The following is a 10,904-nucleotide window of genomic DNA, read 5'->3' as shown; positions in this document are numbered from 1 at the left end:
GTTGGGGGGGGGGAATGAGGAGGTGCTTGTTGACACCCCTCCATTAGGAAAGGCCATTTGCATGGGTGATGAAGGTGCTTTGAGTCCTTTTAACAGCGGGTTGGAGACTTGGTCACTTGAAGAAATGGAGATGTTCCCTCCTGAGGTCACCTCGGGGGGGCTCAGAGGAGAGTGTTGCCCACCTGAGCTCACCTCGCTGGGTGTCCTTGGGCAGCGGCTCCAGGAGCAGGTAGGCAGGTACAACACAAGGCAGGTTGGGGTGTCACCTTGATTTTGGGGGTGCAGCAGCTCCAGGAGCAGGTAGGCAGGTACAACACAAGGCAAGTTGGGGTGTCATCTTGACTTTGGGGGTCCAGCAGCTTTCAAGCTGCCTTGATTTTGAGTGTGCATCATGAGAGGACTTCTGGGGCGGGGGGAAATACCTGGGTGTCTGAAAGAAGTTTGTAGCTGCTGACAGAGGTGGGTGCTGGAGCGGGGGTGGCTCCTCGCTGCTTCATCCAAGGCAGGTGGTGCTGGGCTGCCTGGGGAAAGGAGCTGGACAATATAATCCCCACCTTGATATTCCTTCTGGCTTGAAATCACAAACCAAATAGAAACGATTGTAAACCTGGCTGAGGAGCAGCCTGGGGCTTCCTTCCTGGCTGGTGATAAACGAGGGAGCAGCACGAGCTGCTGTTCATGAATCAGTTGGGCAAAGGTACCTGGAGTGAGAGCAAAAGTACAACTTGGATCTTGCTTGGTTTATACTGGTGAACTGGAGTCAGACTGGTGACTTTTTGCAAGGTTTAAAGATGAAGCAGCTGGTTGATGGGATCTGAGTGGAGCTCTTGTTTCATAACACGCTGAGCTAAATAAATAAATTAAAAAAAAATAGAAGGCGTGTCCCCTTCTGGAGGCGTCGGGCAAAGTCTCTCTGTCCCTGTCACACACGGATCCTGAAACCCTGGGGCCCAGGTTCTGTCCTTGTCCCCTGGCTGCCTATTTACAAAGAGGGACCTGATGTTTCCTTTCCCCACTTTGCTCTCCAGGTGTGTTTAAGCTTCTGAGATGCTTTAAACGAGTCCTGCAAAATCAGACAAAACTAAACTTGGCATTTTTGAAAAAATCAAAATCAGACAAAACTAAACTTGCAATATTTGCACGGTGTTTTCTGGGGTTTTATGGCTAAAGGAAAGCAGGATGGCTAAAAGAAAATAAAGACAGGACAAAAAAAGGGAAGAGAAGTCTTTCCAAAGTTTCCTTGTTCACCAGAAAAAAAGAAAACCAAAGAAGATGACAACAAATCATTTACTGGTTCCTGTGAAAGTCTGGGCTGCTCTGGAGGTCTCAGGATGGGTGTTAAAACAGGACCAGGGTGGTGGTGGTGGCATGGACAGTGCTTCCCAGGGAGGGTTGGGTGCAGATTCCTGCACAAAGCAGAGGTGGGAGCGTGTGGAGTTTGGATTTGCTGTCCTCTGCTGGGAATGGCCGGGAAGATTTGCTATGGCAGCGTGATTCCGAGCTGCTGGTTGTTACACCACCCTGAGCAGCTGAGGAACCAACTCCAGGAAAACAGCAAAGATGGGTTTCTTCCTTCATTCATTCTGCCAAAATCTGTAGTGATTTGGCTTCCAGAGTCTCCTGAGCCCTCCAAGGCTGGTCTTGCCGATCGCTGGCAGGTGAGGCAGGGACACAGCTCTGCCTGCCCGGTGTCATCCTGGACTTCAGCCACTCATTAAACCTGTGCTGGGCAGGACGTGGTGGCCTCTCCCCGGCTGTGGCAGCTGAATGAACTCTTAGCTGGGCCTTATGGCAAGGGTGAAGGTAATGCTGTCCATGCTGGGCAGGCTGAAGCTCCATCAGCCCAGCTCCTGTGCTGAGTGGTGGGGTTGGATGCTCTGCAAGGCCAGCAGCTGGGAAGGCAGGGGAGAACATGCACCCTCAGAGCAGGAAATCTGCCTGGAACTCTGCAGAAGCTGTTTGACTACATGGTCCAAGTCCTTCCTCTTACTTCCCTGGCTCCTTGGAAAACTTGACACTGAGCTGGACACTCAAAACTTCACACTACACTGAGAGGTGTCCCCCCACCTGCTGAAGTCCTGAAACTGAGACAACTCTTCCCTGTCCTCCTAAGACACCCCGTGACATCCTCAGCGCTGAAGCCACCTCCTGTAGCTGTTCCAGCACTTCCTTTGCTTTTCTCAGATGATTGCATTGATGAAATCACCGTCACACTGAAGTTCCCAAAGGATGTGTCTGCTCTCACCATGCACAACTTGGAGCAACTGGAAGGGACCTCAGCGGCCAAGAGCAGGGAGATCACCCAGTGGTATCAGGGAGGTTGATGAGAGCTGTTGATGGCCCAGCCTGGAGGACACACCACAACTGATTGCTGGTGGCTGACCACAGGAGAAAGCTGTGCCAGAGACTTACAAGACCTGCAGGTGGGAACTGATAACTCCTCCTCAGCACTCAACCAAGGGAAAGCCACTCGGAGCGGGATATTCCCACCTCTCCTACTCCCTAAACCCAGTGACAAGCACCATTTGGTGGCACAGTTACAGGTGGCATTTCCCTGTTTATCGTGGTGGTGATGGAGGTCATGGGAACGAGTCCTCCCATTTACAGCTTTATGGCACCTGCCCCTCCCCATCTTGGCTCCTCCAAGAGCTTCAAGGAAGGAGCAGTGGCTGGAGCCTGGCTGCTGGGGACCGTGATGGGGTGAATCACGTGTCCCTTTGGAGAAGGAAGCAGGAGGGAAGTGTCCATGGGAGGCTGGAGGACGCGTGCACAGCGCCGGTGCCAGTGTTCACATGGGCTCGGTTACCCCGAGCAGCTAAAATCCGTGGAACTCAACATGCTGATTTATGGCCCTTCTGTTTCCCCAGGAGATGAGATGAGGATTTACCACGTGAGGGGAACCGTTCTGGAAACTCTCAGAGAGATTTGGCAGTGAAAACTCTTTCTTCATCTGCCTCTTGGATGGGCCACCAGGATGATGTGAGGGCTGGAGCAGCTCTGCTGTGAGGACAGGCTGAGAGAGTTGGGGCTGTTCAGCCTGGAGAAGAGAAGGCTCCAGGGAGACCTTCTAGTGGCCTCCCAGTACCTGAAGGGGCTCCAGGAAGGTGGGGAGGGACTTTGGCCAAGGGCAGGGAGTGATAGAACAAGGGGTAATGGTTATAAACTGGAAGAGGGGAGATGGAGATGAGATATTGGGAAGAAATTCTTTGGTGTGAGGGTGGTGAGACACTGGAACAGGTTGTCCAGAGAAGCTGTGGCTGCTCCTCCCTGGAAGTGTTCTTGGCCAGGTTGGATGAGGCTTTGAGCAACCTGGTCTAGTGGAAGGTGTCCCTGCTGCTGGCAGGGGGGTTGGAACTGGATGAGCTTTAAGGTCCCTTCCAACCCAAACCAGTCTGGGACTCGATGATACTCTTGGAGGGGTGAAGGAAGGGCTGAGGCACCAATGTGTAATGGGGTGCACAGAGGACTCCTCCTCAGAAAACACCACCAAGAATCCCAAATTACAGTTACCTCTGCCTGAGGACTTCCCACCCCTCCTCTTTTCTGGTGAAACCTGGAGCCTGATCAAAAACCCTCCAGAAGCAGAGAAAGTGTCGTGGGATCACCGTGTCCAGCTGCAAACCAGTAAATGTGACTGGAGGGAGCAGCACGTCACGTCTCCAGCGGTGGCTGTCGTACCAAGTTTTCATTTGCTTTAGAAAAGACTCATTTTCAGCCAGACCTGCTTTTCTCAAGCATTTGTAGAGCATCAAGGATCCCGAATGCAGGAGAATTCATTCCAGCCAACCTGTGTTCTCAGTGTGTGACATCCGCTGCCTTTGCTCCAGAACACAGCGAAGGAGGGTGACCCTCCTTAAAAGACAACGACCTCCGGGCAGATGGCAAAGCAGAAATCGCTTTATTCCCTTATCTCCATGGTTAGGGAAGGAGAAGGCAGAGGTAGAACTGATCTGGACCTTTAACCATGTGTTTCCCTCTTCTCACAGCTCTGTTAGCTCCAGCTCATTTCTGCACGTTAAGGGGAATGAAGATGAGTCACTAATACTTTGCTTGGTGTCCCACCCAGCCCTCCAGAGAGCAGGGGCTTCACCTGCTGCCCACAGTCATACAGGGGAACATCAGCAGAGCTCCACTGGGAAAGATCAAGGGACCTTTATTTGTTCTATCAGCTCCAGAATCAGCTCTTCTCTAGGAGAAGACCTTTGGTATTGCAAAATTTGTTAAAACCTTGTGCCGAAGTCAGAACTGGTTTTTTATTTGTCTGTTGCAGTTCAGCCATAGACAAGAAGACAGGGGAGAAAGTGGCCATCAAGAAGCTCTGCCGCCCGTTCCAGTCAGAGATCTTTGCCAAGAGAGCGTACAGAGAGCTCATGCTGCTGAAGCACATGCAGCATGAGAACGTAAGTGCTCGTTTTTCTCCATTCCTGGTGAAATGAGGGGGATTTTCTTGTCACCTGGGAGCGAGTCCTTTCTGGTGGCATCACCTTGATTTTAATTGAGAGGTGCCAACGTTTGGCACATCTCAGGGTTTAACTGCTACCTGTCTGCTGTGCCCAGTTGGCACCAGGCTGAAGCAGATGTGTAATGGGTGTTCCCATGTGTTAGTAAGAGGAAAAGCAGCTGCACAGCATAGCGAGGAGTCCTCGGATGCCTCAGATGGAGTTCCTGGTGCTCACTCATGTGCGTGTGCTGATGGAGAGCTGCTACCTGAGTCCCATGTGCACAGCAAATGCTTTCCAGGTTTAAATGTGGACTTCTTGAGGGACTTTGGCCAAGGGCAGGGAGTGATAGAACAAGGGGTAATGGTTATAAACTGGAAGAGGGGAGATTGAGATGAGATATTGGGAAGAAATTCTTTGGTGTGAGGGTGGTGAGACACTGGAACAGGTTGTCCAGAGAAGCTGTGGCTGCTCCTCCCTGGAAGTGTTTGTGGCCAGGCTGGATGAGGCTTTGAGCAACCTGGTCTAGTGGAAAGTGTCCCTGCTGCTGGCAGGGGGGTTGGGACTGGATGAGCTTTAAGATCCCTTCCAACCCAAACCATTCTATGATTCTATGATTTTCTTCTCCATCAGGTCATTGGGCTGCTTGATGTCTTCACTTCTGCCCCCTCCTACCAGGGATTCCAGGACTTGTAAGTTTGGAGTTTGCATTTGATCTGTCTTAGACTCAGCCCTTGCCCAAGACACGGTGACTTAGCAGCAGGACAAGGGATCAGGCTGAGGTGCAGTTCAACAAGACTGAGTTGAAAAGGGACCAGACTAAAGCCAGAGCTCTCCAAATAACAAGGAGAATCAAAAGCACAAAGTAGTTCCCGTGGCTGAACCACCCAGAATCCATAATCAGATCCCACACTGCTCACAGCTGGGAGAACATTGTACGTAGGGAAGAGGCAATGACGTTCCATGGTCACCATTCCATGGTGACCCATCCTAACGCCCTGCCTGTGTGACTGTTGAGCTCAGAGGCTGCACTCAGAGTAGGAGAAGTGTTTGTCCATCAGGCCCTGGGGCAATCCCATGGAGAGCTTTAAAGATTTGGCTTTTTTTTTCCATTGTGATTCTGGCTGTTCCTTTTTTGAGGGGGATTTCCCTGTGTTGATGTTGATGGTCAGGTTGGAGAAGTTGTTTTCCTTTCCCCATCCTTGGGCATGAGTAGGGTTTGGGGTTTTTGGCTGGTGGTTGGGTATTTAGTAACCTGCAGGGAAAGTGCTTGAAGGTTCTTAGTTCAGTTCCTGCTGGAAGACCATCAACTAACTAGCAGTCTCAGCAGGTAGGTGAAGACTGAAGGAAACTAGATGTTGTCTTCTGAGATAGGGCTGGAGAATGTTACAAAGATAAATCTGGGAGCCAAGGCAGCAGTTTTGTGAGATACTTTAAAGCTGCACGAGATATTTCAGCTCCCAGATGGTATAAGGCCACCTGGAGTTCCAACATCACTTGAGGTCTAAAGGAAACTAAATCAGGATGGTTAAAGTTTGGAAGATCCTTGTTCTTACTTTGAAATCAGATATCCAATTTGAGGGGAGGAGAAAGGGCAGTTTTTCAGAGCAGGTTGAGATCCCACCATCCCTGCTGGCAACATGGACACAACAACTTGTCTTAGTTACAGGAAGTTACACAGCCAAACGATAAAAAAACCCAACAAAACCCAAGTGAGAACAAGTCTAGCCTGGTTCCCTGTGTTTTTCTTCTAGACTCAGGGCCTTGTCTTACTGCCTTTTAGCTACCTGGTGATGCCATACATGCGGACAGATTTACAAAAGATCATGGGACATGAATTCAGTGATGAAAAGATCCAGTACCTGGTCTACCAAATGCTGAAAGGGCTGAAGGTAGGTGGGTCTGGAGGAGTTTATTGACTCCCCATGTCTCCTCTACACGTCACCTCTGGGTGAACCATAACTAAACCCCCTTCCGACACTGTGTAGGAAGATTTGGGGGGTTTATAGCATCCCCTGAGGACAGATATTTGCTGTTGGAGTCCTCTTGTTCCAGCACACATCAATCAAAATGACTGCTGGCTCACATCTAGTGGAAGGTGTCCCTGCTGCTGGCAGGGGGGTTGAAACTGGATGAGCTTTAAGATCCCTTCCAACCCAAACCATTTGATGATCAGTCAATCAGATATCAAGGCAATCAGCAGTCATGGACCTCTCGATGGTTATTTTCCCTGACAGCAGTTGTGTTGCTCTTTGACTTGCCCAAACCCTTCGCAAAACTCTGCGTAGAAAGGAGGAGGCTGGTAGTGACGGGAGCTGCTGCTGAATTCCCACCAGAGCTTCTCAGGGGGAGAATGATTTTCTGTTCACTACAATAAGGAAGGAACATGCAGCTTTAACTGGCTTTGAGAGAGCAGAAAGCAACCACTGCAAACCCTGAGGGGCAGAGACAATGTCCTCATGCTGCCCGCTAATCTCCTTCACCTGGAGCCAGAGCAGCGGCTTCCAGGCACTAATGAGCTCATCTTAATCACACCTTTCCCCAGATCACTGTTATCTTGGGTCTAAATAAAGGGGAGGAAGAACACCCAGAAGGTTGAAGTGATCACAGTCATGTCGTCAGTTCTTCCAACTCAAATCTGATTTCCAATTTTGTGGTTTAATGATGAGATTTTTAAATTATTTTTATTTTTTCATATCATTTCACACCCAAACCAAAAAAGTTTTCACAATTTCACACCCAAACCAACACCTACTGACCAGGTCCACCTGTAATCCTGATGCCTTTGATAGTTGTAAGCTACTAGTTCCCCCTCTGTAAGGAACTATTGCTCCACACCTCCACTTCTGCTCTTCTCCTCTTCTTCAGACTGATGATATCACTGCAAATGCTGCCAGAAATTCAGGGCAGAGATTTCTTTTCACACTGCTGCCCTGGGGACCTGCAGCAGATGCAGAGTCATGTTCTCAGCGAGTTTTTGTCCATATTTCTCCTTTCTCTGCTGGAGAACAGAACATCTTGTCTGCTGGTGCTCACATTGTGCCTCTTCTTTTTATTGCAGTACATTCATTCAGCCGGAATCATCCACAGGGTGAGTTCACGTCTGCTGTCACTCTGGTTTTTGTCTATTTAGGAGAAACACAATTTGGTCATAAAGTTAATCAATTCCTGAACATCGTTTCACTAATAGCTTCATCTGCTCTAAGGTCTCTCTGGTGTCCTCCCTCTTTTCCCTCCTATATACCAACCATGTTTGGATTTGCTCATTTGTGCAGCATTTTGAGGGAATGATGTATTTTGTGACGAGCTGTGAAACAGTTTTGGATGGTTTTTGAATTAAAACTGTTTCAGGAAACAATAAAAAATGGAAATTTATTATTTTTAATGATAAATTTTTATCTCAAGTTGCACAATATAGTAGGTGTGGTGTCTTTGCTGTATCAATACTGGACTCGGGATGTTGTAGGACCACATCAGAGATGAGCAAAGGTTTGGCTGAGGCTTCGTGTTCATGTGTTGTAAATCAAAACATCCTTCTTATTCTGCTCTTGGCTGTTGTAGGACCTGAAGCCGGGCAACCTGGCTGTGAATGAAGACTGTCAGCTGAAGGTAGGTGGAGAAACACCCAATTTGTAGCACACAGAGTAGGGGGGATGGGAGGATCTGCTCTGCCAGCAGGAAGCCTGGTGTTCAGGCATCGTCAGGTTTCCTCTTGCCCTCTGAGCCTCGATTCGAGGTGTTTCATTACCTGGCAGTTGCAGTCAGTGGGAAATACTCACCTGCTGATGCAACTTGCTGAATCAGGGCTCAAGACTTGGAATGAACATCCTGTCGCTGTCATTCCTGCGGCACAGCAGTTCCTAACGATTTCCTCATCGAATTCAACACCGCTGAGCAATACTGGCGTTGGGTGAATGATCCCTGAAGGATAATTGGATCCAACCACAGTTACCCTTTGGTTCTCATGGGCACCATGGTTGTGCTTCCAGATAAAAGCTGGGGAAGGACTTTTCATAAGGGCAGTTAATGACAAAACAAGGGGAAATGGGTTTAAACTGAAAGAGGGGAGGTTTAGATTAGATATTAGGAAGAAGTTCTTCACTGTGAGGGTGGTCAGACAGTGTCCCAGGTTGGCCAGAGAAGCTGTGGCTGCTCCTCCCTGGAAGTGTTGAAGGCCAGGCTGGATGAGGCTTTGAGCAACCTGGTCTAGTGGAAGGTGTCCCTGCTGATGGCAGGGGGGTTGGGACTGGATGAGCTTTAAGGTCCCTTCCAACCCAAACCAGTCTGGGGTTCTATGATTCATTTTCAGCCTGGCTCTGAAGGATCTGCTCGCAGCGTGCTGGTGCGATGCTCTAGCGCGTGTTTTCCGTAACGTGTATTACAGGGAATGGCTCTGTCACCTGTAATGTTTGGGTCATTGAGGGAGAAGCCACCCCTGTCAGCTGCAGGGTGTTTTTGTAAAGAAAAAAAAGAGTCGTGATGGCCTTTGCCACCAGGTTAAAGAATAAATCAATGAAATAAATCTTGTAGAGTTGAAATTGAAGCTTCAAGAAAGGAAATGACCTTCCAGGTAGCACACAGGGCCAATCCTTTCTGCAGGGTCTTCACGCAACAACTGGTTTTGCAGCCAGCTTGCAATTTACAGTGGAATTTAGACAAACCTGTTAGTTCTTCGACCCGTTCCGTGGGTGGCTGTGGTGTAGTTGGAGCTTTGTTATTATCTGATTGAATCTGCTTCGTTTCCTCTTCGAAGTAGATTCTCACTTGCCTCTAGGATTTCTCTTTTCTTTCCTGCTCTTCCTTTTTTCCCCTTTTCCTTTGGTGAACTGCAGATCTTGGATTTTGGCTTGGCCAGACACACTGATGCTGAAATGACGGGTTACGTGGTTACGCGCTGGTACAGAGCCCCAGAAGTCATTCTGAACTGGATGCATTACAACCAGACAGGTGAGCTGGGTTACCTGAGTGGTGTGACTGTCTGGTGACGAGCCCGAGGATCTCGCTGTCACGCCTGGCTCAACATCTCACGTCAATCCTCCAGATGTTTTTCTTCTTTATCATCAACATCCCCTGGAGCAAAGCGAGTCCCAAAGCTGCTGCGATGACTCTCAACGCTCAGCGCCTGCGGGAAATGATGAAAGCAGAGATTTTAGTAGCACAGAAAGAACAGGGGAGGGTGGAAAATGGGAGTGAAATTGAAATCAGTGCCTGCTGCAGACTGAAAAAGCAGGTGACAGCCCCAGCAATCGTCGCTTCCTTTTTACTGTCTCTTTTTTTAACAGTTTTTTTCCTCCTTTTTCTCTCTGAACAGTGGATATTTGGTCTATTGGCTGCATCATGGCAGAAATGCTGACTGGGAAAACGCTGTTTAAAGGAAAAGATTGTATCCTTTCGAGCTGAACCTTTTCCCTGGGAGGGGTAAATAATCCTTGGTGTGTGCAGAAGGGCTTTTACAAATGAGGCTACTGAGAAAAAATAGGTGTGGGTCTGGTTTAGTAGGAGATAATCACAGGGATCAGTCTTTTTGGTGAGGAAAAGAGAAAAATAGGAGGGGGTTGAGCCACCCTTACACTGCTGTGCTGGCCACACATGCTCTCCATCAGCAATCTCACCTTGCGTGGCCACAGCTCCATCCCCAAACCCTCGTGCATCATCCCCCCAGCCCATGGGCAGAGTTGTGTCAGCAAAATGATCTGTTGATGAAAATGGCATCCCAGGAAAAAAAACAAACAACAAAACCAAACCTTGGAGCTCTTTTTGCCAGTCTAATGTTGGGTTTGTATCAGAACCTGCTCGTAGCTCCCACGGTTCCTCGGGGGTGTCCAGGGCTCACTCCCAGCCGGGTGATCTTTAACTCAGCCTGCCAGATCTCGACCAACTGACTCAGATCCTGAAAGTAACGGGGCATCCGGGAGAAGAGTTTGTGGAGAAGCTGGAGGACAAGGCGGTAAGAAGGGTGACTGTGGGTCCGGGTCTCACTGGCAGAGGTGTGGTGGGAAGAGGTTACCTTGGCCATGACCTTGGGGTGGGAAAGGTGCTGCTTCAGAGGAGCGATGGCAGCCTTGGCAAGGGAGATGTTTCTCTTTGGTGGTGGCACATCTGATGGATTTGGTGTGGTGTTGGGAACTGGTGGGGATTGCAGGGACTCCCGGGTGAGGTGCCTGACACCCCAGCAAACCACTGACCTCCTCTGTTCTGCAGTTTGGTCCTTAAAGCACAAATATTTCTGCATCTCAGTTGATGAAAATAGTTCCTTGCAAACTGGTCACTGCGATGTGACATCTGGGATGATTTGTTGTTCATTTGCTTTGGCTCATCTGAGCCTCGAGACCTGAGCGTGGCTCAAGTCCATTTCATAGAATCCCAGACTGGTTTGGGTTGGAAGGGACCTTAAAGCTCATCCAGTCCCAACCCCCCTGCCAGCAGCAGGGACACCTTCCACTAGACCAGGTTGCTCAAAGCCTC

At 49.3% G+C, this 10,904-nt stretch overlaps 1 protein-coding gene across 1 annotated transcript in view; it reads left to right on the top strand.

The window, feature by feature from the left end:
- The window catches only part of LOC104523137 (mitogen-activated protein kinase 13), a gene marked incomplete at its 3' end in the record, with an annotated part of 14,098 nt that overhangs the window by 363 nt on the left and 2,831 nt on the right, over positions 1 to 10,904 (top strand). The window contains exons 2-9 of the mRNA XM_010165620.2: positions 4,271 to 4,400; positions 5,073 to 5,131; positions 6,223 to 6,331; positions 7,501 to 7,530; positions 8,001 to 8,048; positions 9,272 to 9,386; positions 9,751 to 9,822; positions 10,307 to 10,386. Of these exons, the coding sequence (XP_010163922.1) occupies positions 4,271 to 4,400; positions 5,073 to 5,131; positions 6,223 to 6,331; positions 7,501 to 7,530; positions 8,001 to 8,048; positions 9,272 to 9,386; positions 9,751 to 9,822; positions 10,307 to 10,386 (643 nt within the window). The remainder of the gene's footprint in view (positions 1 to 4,270; positions 4,401 to 5,072; positions 5,132 to 6,222; positions 6,332 to 7,500; positions 7,531 to 8,000; positions 8,049 to 9,271; positions 9,387 to 9,750; positions 9,823 to 10,306; positions 10,387 to 10,904) is intronic.

The sequence above is a fragment of the Antrostomus carolinensis genome, unplaced genomic scaffold (genome assembly GCF_000700745.2).
Source record: "Antrostomus carolinensis isolate BGI_N321 unplaced genomic scaffold, ASM70074v2 scaffold32673, whole genome shotgun sequence".
Classification (NCBI taxonomy): Eukaryota; Metazoa; Chordata; class Aves; order Caprimulgiformes; family Caprimulgidae; genus Antrostomus; species Antrostomus carolinensis.
The sequence above is the reverse complement of the archived record's forward strand: the minus strand, read 5'-3'. Positions and strand labels throughout refer to the sequence as shown.